Source organism: Larus michahellis, chromosome 7 (genome assembly GCF_964199755.1).
Source record: "Larus michahellis chromosome 7, bLarMic1.1, whole genome shotgun sequence".
Classification (NCBI taxonomy): Eukaryota; Metazoa; Chordata; class Aves; order Charadriiformes; family Laridae; genus Larus; species Larus michahellis.
In genome coordinates this window covers 35994975-36017476 of record NC_133902.1, presented here as the reverse complement: position 1 = coordinate 36017476, position 22502 = coordinate 35994975, and the positions used below count along the sequence as shown (strand labels likewise).

At 37.1% G+C, this 22502-nt stretch overlaps 1 protein-coding gene across 10 annotated transcripts in view; it reads right to left on the bottom strand.

The window, feature by feature from the left end:
• The window catches only part of METTL8 (methyltransferase 8, tRNA N3-cytidine), a 124324-nt gene that overhangs the window by 32235 nt on the left and 69587 nt on the right, over positions 1–22502 (bottom strand). For 2 of the 10 annotated variants that reach the window (XM_074595433.1, XM_074595429.1), the window contains exons 3-8: positions 15850–16005; positions 11379–11470; positions 6266–6657; positions 5276–5325; positions 2757–2820; positions 2285–2424 (exon numbers count right to left, since the gene is read on the bottom strand). In XM_074595433.1, coding sequence (XP_074451534.1) covers positions 2285–2424; positions 2757–2820; positions 5276–5325; positions 6266–6657; positions 11379–11470; positions 15850–16005 — 894 coding nt within the window. Of the gene's footprint in view, positions 1–991; positions 2126–2284; positions 2425–2756; positions 2821–5275; positions 5326–6265; positions 6658–11378; positions 11471–15849; positions 16006–21757; positions 21875–22008; positions 22424–22502 lie in introns of those variants that run through there. The other 8 variants (XM_074595437.1, XM_074595430.1, XM_074595431.1 and 5 more) reach the window with 8 other exon arrangements.

The window sequence follows — 22502 nt, the reverse complement described above, 5'->3', positions numbered from 1 at the left end:
AGTTTGCACCTGGCATGCTGCAACGTAGAAAAATCCACTTGTCTAATTCAACCCTTCCTCCCACAGGGGAGAGTATAGACCATGTAGAAGATGTGGAGCCAGAGTGAATGCTAAATGAATGGAAAGGAAAGGCAGAGTGCTGCATCTGAAAAGCGCTAAAGAAGAGTAAGTCCTACTTAACTATACAAAACCAGCATACCATGACCGTGTACCAAGAGAACATGTTACACCATCCCTGTCTCTCAGGTGGCTTTATCCCCTTGCCCGAAGAATGTCAGAATTCAATCACTAATGCAATTTTGTCCTTTTGCAACAACAGTGCAGGCATCTTACCTTGATTTTTAAGGGACGGAATTCATAGGTGGTTCAGCAGAAAATAGTATCTTATTTACAAACAAACAAGAACAAAAAGTAGCATACATTTTTTAAGCATGGAATTCCCTTAGAGGAAGCCAAGTGCTTTAAAAGTTGTCCTGTTTGCTCATGGTCAACACAGGCAACCAAGGTGTGCTGCCACAGACAGAAAAGGCAGCACCACCTAAGAGACTGTTCGAGACAGGTAGTTATGCACAGAATTACAGACTTTGCCCATATAAACATAAGTTTTGCACAAACAGAAAAAATGTACATGCACGAAAAGTGAAAGTACTTTGAGAAATCTCATCCTGCAGGACTAGAGCACATTAATTATATAGCTTGAAGAAAGTTTAATACCTTTCAAATTCTACAACCAACTTTTAGAGGGGACTTCTAGCAGAATTGAAGTGTGCTAAAAATGCAGTAGAAGACTAGAAATTATCAAAAACTAAACACAATAGCCTGAAGAGAAATCACTAAGTAACAACTGTGCTAAATACAAATGTGTCCCTCTCATGTATATTTTCCAGGTCTCCAAAGTATGTAAGTTCTGCATCATCATTCTCTTGGTTTTCTTTTTCATTTTCCACTTTCAAAGTTTCCAGAAAAAATGTATACTGAGCAAGATAGATCTGGATTACATTTACCTTTACACAGTCACTTTAATTCTACAAGATGACAGTAATGACTAACAAATCTTTGGAAAGTGGGTCTTACAACACAGATAATTACACAGAAATCGTATGTGTGTATACACACACGCGCGCGCATCTATGTCAGCCTTTAGATGCTGACGCAGGGAGTAAAAAAAAACCAACAAAAACAACACACAACAAACCCCAAAACTGATGAACACATTCCCAAATGAGTAATAGAAAAAGATCCACAGAAATTCTGACAGAACATCTGATTACTGCTTCCACAGGCAAAGTGATTGAATGAATGCATCTCTATTGTCCAATTTCTTCCTGGCAGCATCACCACAGTTACAGAGATCTGAAATCTACTGCTTGAATTGTTTTTGAAATCTGGACCAGGCTTTGCATGACTCATGTGCTCATCTCTGAACAAACAGGAAGGAGTAATATCCTATATGGGAAAGATTTTTCTGTAAAGCTAATCATTAATAACTTAGGCAGGGAGGCAGGGAAACAGTTCTCAGACTTAGGCAAATACTGTTCTGTTTGACAAGCCCGTTTTAATGACATTCTTAAAGTAATAAATGTATTACCACACATACAGCATGTATTTCCCTTCATATGATCTAGTTAAAGGAAGAGTCAAGTTTAACTTACATGCCCCCTTTTGCACTTTTTCCCATTAAAAAAGGGCATTTTCACAATCAGCCAGCCTTAACAGTCATGAAGTTTGGTTCATTAGAGATCGAAAGGCATTAATAACAAGGCTAACAGCAGTCAACATAACACTATGCATGAAAATTAGATCAGGTTTTCTTAATTCAAACAAGTTTCAAAATTCTGCATGCATTTTGGTTTAAAAAGCCTGCATGTAAGCATTTGCATGAGGCTAAATCAGCAACCTAAGTCTTTATCAACTTATTGTAAGGTCTTAAATCATGAATGTTTGGTTTTGATCACTAAAAATAATTTCCTTCTAGAAGACTAGCGGTCTGTTTGTTTAATTTGTAATTTTCTTGAATCACTGTCACTTTTAATAGGGGTGTATTTAGTTACAATATACCCCTTGTATTCTGATGGAGACAGAAGGCTCACTAGTGAATCAGCCTGACCAGCTTTTCTCTTGAAGCCTGAAAATGAGAAACAGCATTTAAAATACCTTGTTTTATATATATCGTAGCTTACTAAATAATAAATTAAAGATTCATCATTTTCTTTTGCTATTCTTGAAAACCTCCAGTGATAAAAGAGATTTAACCCATTTGCTTCGCCCTTTAGTCTTCATTTACCTGTCAGGATGAATAGTAGAGAGCACAAAGACAAGGAGAATGACATCCAGGATCTCATCGGGAAAAGGATAGGGCAAAGCATCATCACACACATCATGAACAAAGGCAGAACACCAGGCTGAATTGTAGGACGAATGTGACTGTCAGGAAAAAGATGAAAAGAGGCACAGAGAGAACAGTAGTAGTTAATACGTTTACTGTGACTCAAGAAACTTTTTTTCTTCAATTATTCAGCATTGTAAAACATCTCATATAAAAGCCTATTCTGTCTGGTATCTTACTCAAGCTGAGAAGCAAGCTCACTGATGGTATTCATTCCTCCCTGCATAGAGTAAGACTTTGTTCTTTGGAATATTGAAAACTTCAGTTAAAAGTTGTCAAAGCCATCACGTTCTTTTTCATGAAGACGGCTTCCTGGCAGCCTCCTGAATTACAGGCTTATAAGGTACTCTAAAGCGAGCATATGAATTACCTTTACCAGCTCCACTGCTCCTGAAGCAAAATCACAACAGTATAGAAAGGTTCCAGGTGTATTGCTAGGAAAACAAAACCAACATCAGTTAAAAAATTATTATTGTAAAAGATGAAAGTCCACATCAGTGTTCACAGAACTATAGAGGGCCCTTTGGGGTTCTCCACAGGTTTGATCAAGCATGCCTTATTGATGTCTAGCACATGGAAAGCCACAAAGGTTGTAATGAACCAATAGGGCAGACAAATTCATAAGAATACCAACAGGCAGTTAGTATAAAAAGGAGAATCATAGCCTTGTCAGGGAGGAAGTGAAAAGGAAAAGAAAGAAGGTCACAGAGGGCTGTCAGGATTGATGACAATGTCCTAGTGTTGTATTACATAAATGCACATTTAATAGGTCACATTTTCTTACAGAAGCACTGCATTAAGTCTCTATCATTAGCCCATGTATGCACTTTAATTAGCAACATGATTTGGGCAGAGGTCGGGTGTTGCAAAAGTCATCCACAGTTCTGTAGAGGTTTGAATTATCACATCCCACCTTGCTGTGCTTTTGATTAGATTACGCAGTATTGGTTGTTTCCCTCCATTATCCCCTTTGTTTTGAAAGCTAAGATGAATAAGAATTTCCTGTAGAACTGTTTTCCCTTCATTCCCCATCCAAAACTGAGCCAATTGCAAATGTCCTCATACCATTCATCGGATACCAGTAACTCTAAGGGAGAAATCTTTTTCATCTCCGAAAAATTCATTTAAGAGAAACAGAGAAAGCCCCTCCAAACCTACTGAGGGATAACCTCATGGTCAACTCATGATCAATTAATCTCTCTTAAAAAATATTTGTAATTTTGGACAGATGGTTTCATTAGAAAGGGAATCAATAAACTCTGGCAGTGTCTCTATGATCTCATAGTATACTCAGCTGAGTTAGTGAATCCTCTCTGAGGGCTCAACAGGAGAACCCTTGTGGACCAGAATATATTGCATCCTTGTTGCTGAGCAAAACTATCAGCTCTGTGCCTACCATGAGAGCTGATGAGTTTAGATATTTATCATGGATAAGGACAAGCAGCCAGGCTTTGGACCCAGCCAGTCCCTTGGGAAAAGTTAAGCTGATTACCTAATTGACTAGTTAGGATGCTATTTTAATTTTTTTAGAGCAGAATACGAGCTGTGTAGAAAGTCAACTTAAAACAAAGACACAGCATCATCTGGATGGTGATTTCATAATGCACGGTATTAAAAAGCAATAACTTAAATTTTAAAGGGGGCAGAGGAAAGCAGTTTTATGTTACAGACCCAAGCAGAAATTTTTTTGTAGCTAGGGTACACTTATACTTGACACTGACTTCTTTTTATATCCATAAAAAAGGCAATTTTTATATTATTAAATTCAGAGTAAAACCAACTGTACTTTAAAGCCAAACCTGCTAAGAGATGTTTCCACCAGGTGATATACATGACAAACACGTGAGTTGTTCAATGTACAAACCAATGTGATTGACTGAAGGATTTGCAAAAGAATAGAGATCTCCAGGAAAAACACCTGATGAGTGGATTCCTAGTTATGATAAATGCCAACGTATGACTAATGCCTCCTGTGAGGAAAACACAAGAGTGTCTCATCTTTTTTAATACAGCCACATGGTATCTTTTCCCCATATAGTGTTACTTTCCAAACTTTTCATATGAAACAGGGCTCCCCTTTCATCACATGCTGAATAAAGCAAAGCATTTGTTTTGGGATGAAGATGCATTGCTTACACTAAGAGGTTTCATGTATGACCCCCTGGTACATCACGCAATTCCTCCAGCTCTCTGTTTCCATATCTGCAAAATGGAGTATTTTTGCACGGTGGTGATGCTAGCAATCAAAATTCATTTATAGAATAACAAACTGTGGCATACTCAAGCTCTTGGAGGCATGAATAAGAAGAAATCTATTTCAACCCCACAGCCTTTCCAAAAAAACCTTCCTGCCTACATGGAAGGCAAGATGTGCTCTGGTAACAGCTTTTTGTAAAACCTGAAGCTAAATGGATTAAGATGTTCCAGGGAATTAAGTAATGCAATACAGGACTTGTGCCTTCCTTGACACTAAAACCTGAAGCAATATGACAAAGCATACCAGCCAAATTCAGAAATAATACAACTTCTTACCAGAAGATCACATGCCATTATCTACTGCCTCTGATTTTGGCCTTTTGAAGAGATACCAGTTAGCTTTATGAAGACAGGTAAGACAAGAGAATATTTCACCTGCCTGAGATTAACTACAAGAAATCAGTCTGAATGCACCTGAAGACAAACACTGTCAGCAAATATGGTCCCCTCAAGACTAGGGCTGACCAGTATGAGGAGTATCATGTACATTATCTGTGGTCTGCAAGCAATAACAATTTCAGGGCTGTAAAAGAATCCACTCAACACTTCCTGCAGCACTGGTCTAGTACCAACATTTGAAGAAAATTAAGATAAGAATTGAACTTTTATAGTTGAAAAGCCAGCGCTACATACCATAGAACTTTCAAAATAGGAAAGACACTGTTTCCAGCACCACAACCAACCTAAAATCAGAAGAGAAACAAAAAGTTAAAATAAATGAGCAAATAAAACCTATTTTTTTTATTTTTGTTTTAAATTAGTTCATAAGTAGGACGCGTTAGACTTGAAGATATGTTGGACAGAAAAGGTATAATGAGCTCATACTACAATTCTCAATTCACTTCTATGATCACATTTCTCCCCAATGTCTTTCTAAATTTAAGAGAGATTCCATCTCTCACACTGCATAGGAAAATGCAATATTCTTGTCCGATTTCACCATTTGATAAGAACGTGTCAAGTACTTGCACTTTAAGACAGAGCACTTTCCTTACGAAACTAGAAACCCAGCTTCCAGCAAAAAAGGACCCCGACAATCCAGCCCTAAATTCTGATTTGGGAGAAACTTTAAAGGGAAAACAAAGCACAGACTCCAAGTTTCTCTGAAAGTTTCTGCCATAAACAAACGTAGTATGTCAAATTCTAAATGTTTACTTTCATAGAATCATAGAATGGTTCGGGTTGGAAGGGACCTTAAAGATCATGTCCTTCCAACCCCCTGCCCTGGGCAGAGACACCTCCCACTAGATCAGGCTGCTCAAAGCCCCATCCAGCCTGGCCTTGAACACCTCCAGGGATGGGGCAGCCACAGCTTCCCTGGGCCACCTGTTGCAGTGTCTCACCACTCCCGCAGTAAAGAATTTCTTCCTAAACTCTAATCTAAATCTTCCCTCTTCCAGTTTAAAACCGTTATCCCTCACCCTATCACTACACTCCCTGATAAAGAGTCCCTCCCCATCTCTCCTGTAGGCCCCCTTTAGGTACTGGCAGGCTGCTATAGGTCTCCCTCGAGCCTTCTCTTCTCCAGGCTGAAATGTCTGGATACTTACTAAGAGTTTTTATTCAGCTTTTGAGCAATTAAGTGGAGTTTTATATGACAGTAGAACATTTGCAGTGCATTACCTCTAATATTCTGTAAGTGGCATCACTACCAGGGAAGGATTCTAGCCTGCCAAGTTCTTCTCCACAGTTTTTACCCTGAGGATTGTCAGTGAGAGATTTTGCTTGGTTTTTGTTATATACATATCCTTGTACAGAAGTAGAACCACCTCCATAATTTTTCTTCCAATATTTTTCTCCTTCCTCAAACATTTCATTTTTGTGTGAAAAACTGTTGGTACTATTTTTTTGTGTGTGTTCCAAAGATCTTTCTTCTGTTTTCAACTCTTGTCTCCTTTTTTCTGGAAGAATTTCTGGAAATTCCAGAAATAGCCAATTGCGATCCTTGAAAAAGTTATTTTTATGAGTCTTGTAAAATTCGTTCCAATATTTACTGGCTTCTCTCTCATATTTATCTGAAATTAAAACAAAATAAAAACTTGGTGAATATGAGCTTAGCTACAAAATACTGTAAAGCAACATGGAATTTGGTCCCCAAATTTACAGTTTAAAAATCCATAGTTCCCCAGATATAAATAAAAATATATGGATTTGGGGTCTTACCTTAATCTGTGCTCAAAATTACTCCCAGGAGGGTTTAATTTTATTTTATGTCACTTCAGATGGGGCAGACAGGGTTTCTGCATTATCTTTGGGGTTTTTTTGTTTTGTTGTTTTTTGTTTTTTTTTTTTTAAATGTGGTGACATAATAGAACAGCATCATCAAAATAAGTATTCGTAAGACAAGCCTTCATGTCTCAAATGATAAAAGCAATGCATCTTTTCAATTAAATGTTCTCCATGTTTTTCCTATTTAAGAAATACTAAATTGAAATTAATTTCATGATTTACAAAACTCTGTGAACAACTGCGGATTTGTTGGTAGCTTGTTACCTCTCAAAAAAAAAAAATCAATTAGAAATCCAGTTCTGTGAACTGGAGTGATAAATGCTACCTCATAGCCAATTGTCAGTAATTCACTCTTAACCATTTAACAATGTAGTTTTGACAGAAAATAATAATACAGCCAGCAGCAACATATTGGCTTTCTTACTTTGAAAACACTTCAGAGTCTTACAATAGACCTTTGTGTTAACTTTTAATTCACAAAACATTCTAGCTGAATGTTAGAATGTCAAAAAATAGGACTGGAAGGAATTTTACCCAGTCAGGGAATTCATACCCCTTCTCCACAGAAATTTGTCCAACTTGTTCTTAAAATACCACCTTTCACATAGGTTTGACAACTTTCTTCAGTAATATATTACAGTCCTTCTCCATCTGTACAGTTAGAAACCTTTTCCACTACCTAACCTGAAATTTCCTTATTGCAATTTAAGTCCAGTAATTCTTGTCCCATTGACCAGGCAGATAAAGCAAAGTTTACTCTCTTCTCTTTGCAACACCTATTTACTTATTTGAAGTCTTTTACTATGTCTTCCATAAACAATCTCTTTTCTAGATTGTCTAAATCTAACTCTCTTCTTTTTTCCACAGAAGTAAAGATTTTTAGACTTCTGAGCATTTTCATTTTTCTTCTCTAGATTCTCTCCAATTGACTTACTACTTTTTGGTGCTGTATTCTGGTAAAGGCATTATCAACGCAGAGCAAAAGGAATATTTTTATGAGGCATACAGGCTATAATCCTGTTTATAACTCCCAGATTGCCATTTTGCAACAGCATGACACTGCTGATTCAGCGAGTGATTCACCACAACCCTCAGATCTCCTTCTGCAAAATGACTACCTAGCCAATTGTTCCAGAACCTAGTTGTTTTTTTTGTTCAAGGAATTATTCCTAAGCAAAGTATTCTGCATTTATTTTTAGCAAATTTATATCTTTCAGATCCTTTTTTTTTTTTTCACTGTTTGTCCAGATCTTTCTGAATCCTAATCCTGTCCTTCACCATGCTTGAAACATCTCTTCACCTAATATCATCTTCAAGTCTCCCATTTCCTGAGGTCACTAATGAAAATACCAAGCAGAACTGGACATGAAACAAACAGCCTTCTATTCTGAAAGGATCTCTCTAGGCATTCATTCACCCAAAAGCAGTTTCATTAGCTCTCACTTGCCTAACTTACTTATGAAAATGTCAAGTAAAGCAACTCAGAAGTCTGACTAAGGATAAATTTCAGGACGTCTGCTGTTTTTTCCGCATCCCCAGGCTTGTAACCTTCTCCAAGAAGGAAATTAGCTTGATTTTACATGATTTATTCTTGAAAAATATTTGTTGGCCAGCGTTCATCTCCTTTGTTCTTCCAAACCCAAGCTCTGAATTATCTCTTCCAGTATTTTTCCAGGAATTGAAACTAATTCTCTGTCTCTTCTCTTTTCCCACCTCCCTTTTTAAAAAAAGTACATATTCTCTTTTCTGCTTTTGCAGTCACCCATGTACTCTGTGGATGTACTTTGTAACATGTTCTTTCTCAGTACGAGAACAAGATCTTTCCTCCTTCTTGCTAGCACTAATTGTGCTAGCTGCTGGACTACAGCTAACCCTTTCAAAGGAAGGCTGATAAAAAGATAAGAATTAACAGCTTTTTCAATGTCTCTTTTGTTGATGGTTTTCCCTTCCTTGTCCCTCTTAAGTACCAAACCAAACCTTTTTCTTGGGTTTTTTCCCCTCTCATTCCCAAAGCATTTACAGAACTGTTTCTTGTTATCCTTGACCTCTCTTGATCAGTGTACATCATACAATATGTTGTATTTTCTATTTTGTCCCTACTCACACTGACCCATTAATTCTTTTAATATGAATGCATAGAGTAAATATATGGTGCATTTCTCCTACTATTCTCATTTAAGTCTTAACATACTATTTCCTAAATCGCTACAGCATTTCAGAGATAAACAAGCCTGAAAATTATCATTAGAGACACGGGCAGGCAGTGGGAAATGGCAAGGAGGTGGCAGAAAGCCTTGTCCTAGAAATCTGCATAATTTTTAAAATTTAACATTTAATACATCCAATTGTATTATTAAAAGGCAAGATCCAGGCATGCAGAGCAATTGTACAGATTTGTTTTGTAATGTACAAGCAGAGTTGACTGAGGTCTTATATACCAGATTTCAACAGTGCAAGTTGCACATTCATAGATTGCTCAGCTTCAGTATAAAAAACAAACCTTCTACTCAAAAGGTTCTTGAATCGTTATTACCCCTTGTTATAGACACTACTTTTCTACAAGTCTGCTCAGAACCCTTGTACTTATACTCCCATCAAGTTTTCCAGATTTCAGAACTGAAGGAAAGCAATGGCTAAAGTCAGCCTTTTAAATTGTATTAGTATGGTATCACATAGATTAAAGTGGAAGAACACTTCCCATTCTTTCACTGGTCACTCCTACACCACTGTGTAATAACCATGCATGCATTATTATGAATTTTTGGTTCATTTTGTATATTTAAGTAGCCTGACTACTACATTTTCCAAAGCACACAAAAATGACAAAGCTAATAAACATATAACCTTTTGAGACAAAAAAAAAAAAACCCTTAGTCAACCGATTTTTCTCCTTTAACAGAATCTGTCATACTCTAGCAGGCATGCCTGAGAAGAAACTGGACATGCTAATAAGCAAATCAGATTCCTAAAGGTAGTAACATGAGTTCATTCAGTATAACTTCTCTTGTTTTAACAAGGCTCACCAGAACTATTCTAATTTAGTGATATAATAGCATTGTTGAAATCTTTCTTGTCTTTTTCCCCTTACTGTAGTTTCCAAGGCCCCAAAATAACCTGCTCATTAGTTTCAGTCTATTTCATTGTTTACATAAATAGGCCAAAATGTACTTCCACTTGCAGAATGAAGCTGAAGCTTTCTGAAGGAACACTATCAGCAATGCTCACCTATTCAAGTTCTAAACAGAGGGGCATTCATAGGAAACGTCCTTGGATTCTTGTATTTCTTGGCCATAGACAAATGCTTGATTATTCCATTTATCACCAACACAAACTAAGTTTTAATTGATTGTAGACGAAGAATGAAAGGTTCCATGAGACACATGGTTACACAGCTTACTTTTCAATTACGAGCTCTTTTTCAGCTTTTTATACAAATCAAATGAAAATATTAGATGCTATTTTTTAAAAACAAACATTGTACTCCTGTATTTAGATAAAGAATGCGACAGGTAACAGGAAAGGGCAGGATGACAATCCCAGCGCATTCAAAGTGATGAAGGGCACACAATCCAAGACACGTTCACAATTCAAATAACTCCAACATGTGCCCTAGTTACATCAATGAAACTGAGCACAGGATCATAATGACACTATCTAATTTGACAGGTTCAAGACACGCTAAGTAAACTGAGTCCCAGGACACCCAAGTAATTGTTTTCAGTATATCTTTCTAATAAAGGAACAAATTAAGAATCCAGTCTTCTATGGTACTATCAACTTGATACTCCAGCTTTAGCACATATCCTAGAGTTTAGTTTGCCAGTTTGAACCTGGAGTTATCATTCTTCAGAAATGCAGAATACTTTAAATTTCCCTTCTGAAAACAGGCACAAAATTCCTTAATCATTTACAGAGCAGACTCTGCATGATGTATTGGATCACCTTCCGCACAAAGTGAACACACTTCTTCCTGAAGTACTCCCAGCTCAGCCTGGCCAAGGCAGCAAGCTGCGACCAGTTGGGACCAGTGCAACTTTCTTGGCACTTAACTGAAATATGGTGCAATATACAAACACTAACTCTCTAAACAGTCCACAAATCATTAAAAAACATTAGAATATTGTACATGGGAACTGTCATCCCCAGCACCCTAGCTGGCTGCAAATCATTCCCTTTGATGAAGTAACAGTCCTGTGTAGTAGGAGTTTTATTATGAACTGCAAAAGCAGCCAGAACTTACAACTGCACCATAGTGATTTACTTGTTTTACATAGAGCCTATTACCCCCCCAAAATGCAAAATTGCTTGAATAAGTAACTGAACTGCTAGAAAAAACACACTTTGAGACAATCTTTTGAAGCAACAAAGGAAAAAAAAAAACCCCAACCAACACATTTAGGCAACAGAATGTAGAAATAAAAAGAGTCTTCCTGGATTTTAAAGCATCTTTAAATGCTTGAATAAATAGCATTAAAATAGGAAATTTAAGAAATTATGAATTTGTTACCTTGGTCTTCCCAGTGGACTTTTACAAGTGAGTTCTTTGCTGCTTTTTCCTTGGCATTCTCCTCTTCTTCCTGTGACCACTGCATGTGGTCCCTGCAAAAGGCAGTTGAAGAACCAGCCTTTAAATAGGATTTTCCATAATCTTTTTTTTCCCAGGGAAAACAGACACAAATTAGCTACACTGTCTCAAATACATTTTCTTTTTGAATGCAAGCAAATGACCACAAGGAGAGTGAGAGTTAAAAACTAAGTTTCAGTGTATGATAGATAAAAAATTAATTACTAGTTAGGTAAAACTCAAGTGATTATGAAAAATCTTTCAACTGCAAAGAGGATGAAGTAGTATGCATTTTTTTTCTTAATAATAAGATTAATATATATCTTTTAAATTGAGTGCCTTTATAGGAATGTATTTTGAGTGTTACATTAGAATTGGTTTTAGCTGGGTATAATAATAGACCTGTCAACAAACACCCTGATGCAAGAAACTTCTTACGTTACTAATGTTTATGATGAAGAACAAAGGTTATTTAGTAAAGGAATCAGCTGTTTCTGAAACAGGGAGCATAATCCACCTATTCAAGTGGAACAGGTGGAATTGATGAATAGGATTTTACTTATTTGGGGAACAGAGATAGGAAACATTTAGAAATAAAAGAAGAATGAGACATTCCTAAGAAAAGACAAGCAGTGCTGCAATGGTTCCAGAGTCTATGCTATCTGTATTTGTATAAAGTGGTTCACTAAATGTTATATTAATCCACTAAATGGTCACAGAGAAAAGCCAAGATCTGACCCTGATGACTAGACTGCCTTCCCTGCAGATTCTGGGTTTGGATCAGGCCACAATGGGAAGTACCCAAAAACGTCCTGCTGGCAGCTTTTAAAAGCAAATCAGCTGACCCTCCAAATTGTCCAGTCTGAACAGTTTTAGAAATCAGATAACGTAATTCAAGTAATCTATTAGATCCTAATCCTACTGAAATCAATTAACTGAAAGCCTATGACTAAAATTCCATTGGTTACTATGGGAAAAGGAACAATGTGCCAACTTGAAAAGAGTTGACTGTCTCTAAAAGCGAACGAGCATCTTCCTGTTCCATGCTTGGTGATACATGGGTAATTTAATTCTTAGACCTTCACCGTTCCTCTTTTGTTAATTGTGGGAGACTAATTGGTATGTATTTGTCTGCTTGCCTCAGACTTGATTTCCGCATCTCTACTGAAATATTTCTCATTATTGTCCCCAGCAGGTTGCCTCTCCCCTTCCTGTATTTGTTCATATACCAAATGTTCCTGTGCAGTGTCAAGGCTCTGACAGATGTGCTGTAGCAGAATAAAACTGAATGATTGAAGAACTACTAGGCAGCCATCCTCTTGGAAAGACTTGCTTCCCTCACTGCTGTCACCATTTTTGACCTTGCCTATTCTAGCAAGCTGAAACCAAGGATTATTCAGATGGCAATAATATACAGCCAGCCCTTCTGACAGATGACTTGCTATGGTATGAGCTTTAGCTGATCAATTTTAATCCATCATCGTGTGTCTGTCAGGGCCCTTCAGGACTCTACATACAATACTATAGGTGCCTGAAGTCCTCCATCTTTATCAACAACTTTTTCGCCTTTTCTCCCTCCTTGGAAATTCATAAAGCTGAAGAAAGATCTTTTGGCTCTTTCCTAGAAATTTCTATATGGAAGACCCCAAAAGACAGGACTGCAGCAACACTTCTTGATCAAAATTTGCAAAACAGGGGACGTAACATAGTTCTTATGCAAACTATTTACATAGTTTGAATGCTTCAAATGAGGTGGCTCCTTCAGCAATACAAGCTGGCAAGAACACAAAATACAGAAGAATTCTAAGCACAGAAGTGTTTCAATACAGAAGTGTTTTAAGCAGCATTGACAGCACCAAAGCAAGCTATCCATTCTAACCACACCAGGAACTGTTAACATGAGTGGGCCTGACATGAGATCGAGTGCTACTTTCAGTTCACCTTATTCAACTTAGTCCTTTTCCATTAACTTTTTTGCTGACAAAGGGTTTAATTATTGCTGAAAACTAACATGTGAAAACTATGCCAATTACTAACCTGAATAGAAGCAGACTTTTTTTGCTCCATTGTTTAGCATCACTCATTACTTCTCTCTCAAAATGACAGAAAAGCACCACAGCAAATGTCTAAAGCATTAGTTCCCAAAATTAATTTGCTTAGTACTCTTAGCAGAAGTGGTAGTAGCTCTTGGCTCCCTGACAATTCACACACAGGCAAAAAGAAGGATGCCACTTTATGAAGTAGCAAAGATGATGACTGGAAAACAAAAGGACATAACTTCTCATATATTGATGCTAGGAAAAGTGTATCTCTCATGCTCACCCTGCATGATCTGTTTAGCTCAACCACCACTCATCCTGATCCCCCTTATCTCCCTAGTGATAACCCTACTGATTCAGCCAGCTTCAAATCCAAGGAGCTACCCTCACTTCATAGCCAGGTTCTTGATTTATCAAGACCTTTGCAACTTCCATGCAGCCGCTGCTCCAACTCATTTTCACCTGTTTTCCCTTGTGAGCTATGTGGATTCACCTGCAAATCCACTTTCTGAACAACACTGTTCCTTTCAACCTCCATCTTCACAATCCATCCCAACCACCTGCATCACAGTTCATAACTGTGTATTACGCTGTCACCAAATGCTAGGAAGAAAAATGGAAGCTACATGTGATCAGTTATTTGGAAGAAAATTAAAAAATGAAACAAAATGGAGTTTCATCGAGGTACAATATTTTAGAAAAAGGGTGGCCTTTTTCTTAAAATCTTTTACTAATGAGACTACCTTTGAATCCCTATTCACCCAAGTAAAGGATTTTTCCACCTAGCAGGAGGTCATGAGTCTGGAAGATGCTTAAGAACTACACCGCATATAGATTTATGAAACATGGAGATAAATTTTACACTCTTTTAACACAATAACCAGCCAGCTTCCAGCTTCCTTGACCAAGGTATAGATAACTCCAGATTTGGCCTTAAGGTAGTATGTGTTGGGGACCATGGCTTGGGGACATCTAGTTTAGAAAACAGTGATAGGTGACAGATCTATTTGCATATCTTACCTCATGAGTTAAACGCAAATTTAGAGACTAAAAAGAGTAATGAAGATATTAGTTTACTGACCAGAAGACAATCTTCTGTGTCGTACTCTTCTCTTAAAAACTTTTTATTTTTCAGAATTTTATCAGAGAACTTTTGAAATAATTTAGATTAAAAAGTAAAATGGACCAATTAACAAATAAAATGGACTACTAAAAAGAATAATAATTTTTAAAAACCCATCAAGTTCGAAACTTCATTGCAGAACAAAAGGTTGTCCAATAACTTCTGACAGTTGCCAGCAGGGGACACCTCTGAGGAAGGTGTAAGAACTGCAGATTACTTTCATGAAGTAAACTTAAACCCTGAAATTTGTAATGTGTTACTCCTATATTATGTTATGTTATCCATTGGTTATCAATAGCCACATCCAGTTGCTTTTCTGATTTTGCTAAATCCTTGCTTTCAAAAATGGTGTGTGGCAGAATTCAAAAATACATTTACAAATTATGTAGAAAATAATTTCTTCTATACCTTCTAAATTCCCCACTTCAAATATTCCTTGCTCTTAAGTTATGAACTATAGGAATAAAAGTTCCTGTCTTCCAAATACCTTAGGTAGATATTCTACTTTCTAGATAGATTTAGATATTCTTCTATCTTTCTAACACTTCCTCTGTCACTTACTGTTTTGTATTCATTTCCATTCCACAGTCAAAGATCCTAGCCTTTTCAATCTCAGTTTTCCCACTCTGTTGACTAGCATTCTCATTCTTTTCTGAGCCCCCATTAATTATAAAAATACCTTTTAGAGATGGAGATGTAATCTGCGAACCAGGGCAATTTCTTATTCTTGTTAACATCTACATGTTAATGTTTTCTCTGCTATTAGATTGCTTATTTATGTTAAGACTCAATTTACTTTTTTTGAAATTGTTCAGTGTGTGGAAATCTCTGCTGACCTACCTGTAACATCTTCAGTAGATCTTTAGAAGAACACAAATACCTTTTGAAAAGGTGACAATTTTAGAATACAGCGCTAATCCAGCATGCAACGTTATTTTACCTAACTAGTAACTTTGTGCCACTATAACATAGACTACTTATCCTCTGCACTTTCTGTCTCTGAATTCATTACTGATCTATTACATTATTTTGCCTTTCATTCCATGACTAACTACTTGCTCAGCAGCTTTTTATGCAAGTCACTGAGAACTTGTAACAGTCAGTTTACTCGTGACAGTCTCAAGTTCTCTCTAGCACTACCTTTCAATGTCTATTCTGGCAGTCCATTGTTATATACACGCACACCCCATTATTCACCGTAGTAAATAATATACAAAAATATATGAAAACCAGCCTTGAAGAAACATCTCACCACATGTTATGTTCAAAAACCTTAGAAGGATCAGTTAAAATCCGTGATCCAAGTGGAACAGCTGGTCGTCTACTACTTTGGTGCCTCTGTTGCATCTTGCTTTTCCTCAGACATAAAGCAGAAAGCCTTGTAATGAAATTCATTTTGTTCAGAGACCTGAAAACACAATTAACTCAAATTACAGTTTTGCTGTAACTTAATTGTTTATGTCACTTACATGAGAAACTGGTCAAATAATCAAGCACCAATATCTACTTTAGTAATAATCTTTTACTATCATATCAATTTAAATGCTTTTTAGAAAATAGCAACATCCCTTCAGTGTGGCGAAAGCCCAAATAAACCCAAAGTCCTGGAATGAAACCAGTTGAAAGATAAATTATTTGGTATCATTTCAAAGTCCTATCAGGCAGGAGGAAAAAAAAAATGAAATACACAGTAAACAAATAAAGCAAATTTGATGCTGTACCTTTAAGAAGACAAGCAAGAAGTGATCAAGAAACCACTTGTTCTAGTGAGTACATACTGTCATTGAGATTGACATTTTTCACCCCACTCACTAGGTAACCATCTTCAAAAAATTTCATTCTAGAACTGTGACTGTGGTTTTACACTTTCAGATAGGAAATGAGAGATCTTGTTTTTGTTTAAGTGTAAACATTATGCACCAGAAAGCCTTCCAAAATCTCTGCCGTGTATTCTCCTGATCCCTGCTTAATGCCCTCTTTGAAATGAATGGTTTTAAGTGTTAAATTTCTATTCATGTAAATTATAAAGTGCTTGAGATTTTTCTATTACATGTATAATTCTCTCTTATATTGCTATATTTTACTTTACTTGGAATCTCCTCATACAGTATTAATAATGAAAGCTAACAAGTGTGTGTAGCTAGTACCAGCACTTTGTCTTGTTGGGTTTTTTTGCATCTTGTTAATGTAGGCTTTCTAGGAGATGAGTAAAATGAAATACCCCTCCTACTACTTTTACCCTGATATGCCTTTGTTCTTTTTTCCTTCAAGTGCTCTGCATATGACTTTAAAAAAAAAAATATTCTTAGTCCTATTTTTTCCTTCCTTTTTGAGTGCTGTTTCTGTATAAACCACACATACAAATTTAACGCACTGGAAATACAAAATGTAGTTACAAAAGAACAGGCACAGTTTAAATACAGACATTATTAGAAAACATTCCATGCAAATTGGTTACAAAATGAAGATTTTTATCTTGAGGAAAACAGTACCATTTGATCACAAGTCTTGTACTGTGAATAAAAAAAGATTAATTTGTACACATCAATACAAAGCCTGGCAAAGGAATCATTTCAATTAAATGAACAATCCTTCATTTAAGGTGTACTTTTGAATGAGTCATGCTTTAAAAAGGGCATTGTTTATTCATTTTAAGCTCACAGATAAAAAAAGGAAAAAAGATTAAAATTTCTTTTTATTTGTCAAAGACTGAATAAAATGGGGTTTGCCTTTTGGCTGTCAATGCCAAATAAAAACACTGATAAATTTTGTCTGCTGCGACTGCAGTGTTACCAGGATATGGGACATCACCACAGAGTGAAAATTTAACGCTTAGCCCTATTAAAAAATTAAAACCTCTTCTAATGTTAACGAGTTTATTATGGCTCTTTGTTTTTTTTTTAACGTGTCTCAGCAGCTACAACAATTCCAGTTTATACTTTAATTTCTACAAAATGTTCATGCTTTGTTTTTGAAAATATGTATGCATTTTTCATAACATAATGCATAATTATTAACATATATGGAATACTATGAAATAACAACTACCAGACATGAAAATTAACACACCATGACAACTTCTGCAGAATGTGTAATTTACATAAAGGCAATGTTCTTGAAAACAAAAACAAGTAGAAAACACCCCAAAACGCCAAACCACAATCTGACCTAAAATTGTTATCATTAAATTATAGAAATGCCTGGATAAAGATTACATGATTACATTGCAAACTGTTTACATGTTCTCTTCCTCCTTCAATCATTCAAAAGGACCTGAGATAGTATCTTGCATTTCCTGTGCTAGCATTGATATTCAACATAAAATACAATGATTCAGCTGCTAGGCTAGTCACATATTTTTTCTTGGTTTTCTAAATATCTCAGTAAGAACATGAAAAGATGCACAGATGGGAATTATAGTCAGATGACTAAGATCATCCTGCATCAGTAAAATCCAGAGATGCAGCTCTTTTTATGAGAACACGATCCTTTCAGTGATAATTGCACAATTTTAGCTGATAAATTCTGAAACATCAAGAAAATGCAAGGAGAGCAGGCTGGGGAGTTTACTGTTGCATGCAGTGCTAAATGTGCAGCAATTCCTTGGAGATATGCATGTATACCCCTGAGAGTTAGAGTGATCCATAGATCATGAGATCAATGAGCAATCTGGCAAGTAAAAGTTCAAAAAACATCTCAATTACTGGGAAACCTAAATTATACTTTCAGAAGCCAATCATTGCTTGATTGTTTCTCTAATTGATTTTGTTAATGAAATGGGGAAACACCCTTTCTCTTTGCCAGATAAGATGATATACCCTGAAGCCAGGACAGGAAGAAATGTCTGAAAGAACTAGGAGTCATTTACTTGTTCGGAGACATGGTCAGGAAGGCTTTAAGTTTGATTATTAATGAAAGCAATGCAACCTTCATCTTTAAGGATATTATAATTAAACTGAATTACTTTAAAAATGCCTATATTTTAGGTAGCACAACTATTTTTCAGGAAAAACTTTAAAGAAACAATGCACTTGGTAACCATGCTGAAAAGCAACATGGAAGACTTTTTTCCCCACAAGAGCACTGGCTTTTAGCCTTTAGAATTTTGTCATTGTTACAAATATGGATCAGGTCCTCAGTTTAGTTGGGAAACTTTAAGAAAATAGTGTTAATACTCCTCCCCTCGCCAAACAATCTAACACAACACGCTTAGTACAGCTTTTTGAAGGTGGAGATGCAGAAGAAGGTATACACATCAACTGCCAGCTAGACGTGAAATAATAACCTTTCTAATTGATGTTGGCATTAAAACCTCTGAGCAGTCACATCCACAGAGGAAAAATGAAAGATAGAGGAGAAAATAACTGTTCTAATTTTGTTTTTTTAAATAGGCAATTACACTCCAAAACATATGCAATCCACATCATTGATGAGTAAAATCAGTTCTGAAAGAGATGTTAGAGGGCAAAATAAAACAAAAAAAACAACCAAAACCCCAGAACAGATAAAACCTGTAATTTTTGTCTGAGAACCTAGTTCATTGAACTTACTGGATGAAAACATTTTAACATTTGACTGAGCTCCAACTACAAAGCTAACAACTTCTTCCATGTCCAATCACTAAGCCTACTTGTAGAGTCTCTGTTATAAAGAAATAAAATAGCCTATATTAGGAAGAGTATGTGCAGCTTACATTACATTTCTAGATAGAAGTGTCCTGGAAACAATGAACTTCTGCTTGGCACCCGGAAGCTTATCTACACATTTGACAATTAATCCCCAATGCTCTCCTGTAAAGCACAGCTGATCTGTTTTATCACTACCAAATGCTACCAAAACTCAGAACACCTTACACAAAACAGATGCAAGTGGCTATCATGGACACAAAGTGAAAAATTCTTCAAGATAATGGTAACACCACAGAAGGTATAACTATGAATTACTGATGGTTATTTTTAAAACACATACATGTTAATATTTCTTAATATTTCAAATAAAGGGGGAAGGCGAGGAGGGGACTTTACTGTCAACCAGACTCATTCATTAAGTCAATGCTTAGTACTATTCTGTTCTACCAAGTGACTAAACATGCCCTCTTGGGGCTTCATGATTAGTCTTTCAACTATATACTTCAAAAAAATTGTGCACATTTGAAATAATAGAATATTTCACAACTTTTCAAATGCAGCAGATCTAAAACTTTCAACTGTTTTTCATTCTCATGCATCATCTCCAGGAATGATGCAGACCTCCCTTTGGGCACACAGAAACTTCAGTAAAACCACTGCAGAGCACTGACTACCAAGGGGGAAAGAAAAACAAAACAAAAAAAAATTTTGATTTATTCTGACTCCTGTACAGTTAAGATGGGTTAAAAAGCAACAGTAGATAAAAGCAAACAAACCCCACCAGATATGATTTTAACCACATGTACAGAAACGTTGAGTAGGAAGAGCCTGTTCTTACACCACCTTCCAGGTAGCCTGTTAAAGAGTTGAGCAAAGAGGAAATAGTTTATATAATGGGAGAGGGAGGGATAGAGACAAAGCTACTCATTTACTGTAGACATTTACTTGAATCACAATACACCCGAGAGATAAGCAACAGAACTTGTAGGTACGTTATTTGGGATAAAATAATGTATGTAGGTACTATATAATCAGTTCTAAAAGTAAGAAAGTAGATAAACGACTATTAGGGACAAGCAGAGTGCTAAAAGTCCTTGTGAGTTTAAAAAAATATTATTATTTAATTTCCTAACTTTGTAACCATTGAGAATTGTTTCTCAGCCACTATTCTCCATCTTGATGCTCCTGTTGGAATTATTCTGCTATATAAACCATTTTTGCAGTATTTTATAAAACTACAGGCTTTATAATTATATTTTTATTCTTTTATTTTTAAGAAGCAATTATACCATTCCTGTAAAAAAGGGAAAGTGTTCTTCAATTGAGACCATGAACTGCAACATTAATTCTTGTTGGCATATGCATCTATTGATCCTGGAAGAAGGTGGAAGCAAAGAAAGCTTTCTCCTCAGTAATGAGGGAACCAACTACATTAGTTAATACGTTTTTAAGCTAATGAAGACAGTTTGAAAAAAATGCAACTAAAAAAGATAAAACATTCTCAGTGTTAATTGTTCTACTGTTCCACGTTTGTAACACTTACTAAAGGTACACTCAGAAACAGTGTAATTATAAATATTATTGCCTAAAATAATCTGAACAATAGAAATTAAGAAGATATCAGTCACTTTTAGCATAAATTTTTTAAATATTCCATAATGTAAAGAGACAAATTAACAAGTAATTCTTTAGGCTACAATCCTGTAAATACCTGTGCAGTTATTTAACTTTAGAGACAAGTTGTCTTCCCACATATCAATGAGCGTTTGTAGGATATGGGATTTAAATGTGTAAGTATTCTGCGCAATCCTTTACTTTTCCCCCGTTTTTCACTTTTTTCCATGAAGTAATTAACGTATTTTCCTGTTATTTATACAGCAGAATACAACACAAAACTGATTTACTAAATTAATCTATTCACAAGTTCGACATCAAGAGGAAGCCATCAATGGTAAACACAGCTCGGAAATAAGGCTTCCCAGTTACCCTGCACACCCTCTGCTGGCTGGTGCTTACACAGGGAGAAGAAAAAAAAGAAAAAAAAAAAAAAGCTGTGTTGATTTTATGTATACATACACATGCACAGTGAACACACATCTAGGTCTCCAAGTATATCTTTCAATCATTTAAATTGTTTTTCAACCCTATTTTCTACAAAATACTACACATGTAACTGTATTGCCTAACAAAAAATGATTCGTCTCAACACAAACCTCGTTCACTTACACCCCTGCAAGACTCTGGATGTCCACATGGACTTTGCTTAGGTGCAACCTGCCCTGGCAGCTCTGAAGTCCCTGCCGATGTTGTAGATCCACCAGACAGTATGCAGAGCATAACCTGCTCTTTGGAGGAGCAACTGCAACCACCCTGTTTGTGTGTTTAGCTCACTTCATCCAAATAACTGCAAAGCACCAGAAAACCACAGAAATCCGTCTTTTGTTACAGTAACAGGGAAGATCAAAGGTTCTACTCAGAGACCCCGAAGAACCAACACAGAAACACACAGAAGATCAGCAACTTCCACATTACCCCATTTGTGTGCCTGGCTTCCCTCTGGGAAGGAAGGGAAACGACTTTTTCCACAGACTTCTGTTGCTCTGCTGGCAAGCAGCTGCCGATGACAGCGACAACTTTTGGGATGTAGCTCTACAAATGCACAGACGAAGCATCATACATCTCAAGAAGTTGCCACAGACCCTGGAGTTTTACATGGTTTTAAACAAATCCTTTAAAATCCCCGCCGAGCCCGGGTACCCTCCATCCCCCACAGCAGCACCCACCCGCGGAGGATGCCACAAGCGCGCTGCCTGCCGGGTGGCCACTTGCAGGTGGAGCCCCGCGCCGCTCTCCGGCGTTAAAGGAAAGGAGATATAAAATCCCACTTTCCCTTAACCGAGCTATCACTAACAAAACTTTCCTGCCTTTATTTTAGGAAATAACGAGTAAAATGCTTCCGTTCACACGCCGATGCGCACTGCGTTTACTTCAGTGCCCTGGGGCAGCGGAGCCCGGCCTGAGGCAGAGGTTACCGCTGCCTGGGCGGCTCTCACCAACCTCTGCGCAGCGACCGACCCTCCTCCTGCCCCGCGGTCCTCCCGGCGGCGTTTCACCAGGCAGGAGGGAGCGACCCTGGCCCCGGACGCCCGCCTCAGCGCGGCCCGCCCCCGGCGCTGAGGGAGCGGGCGGGCCGCCGCGGGGCATGGCGGGAAGCGTAGTCCGGGCGCACGGCGGCGTTTTGCCGCCGAGAACTACAGTCCCCGGCGGGCCGCGGGGG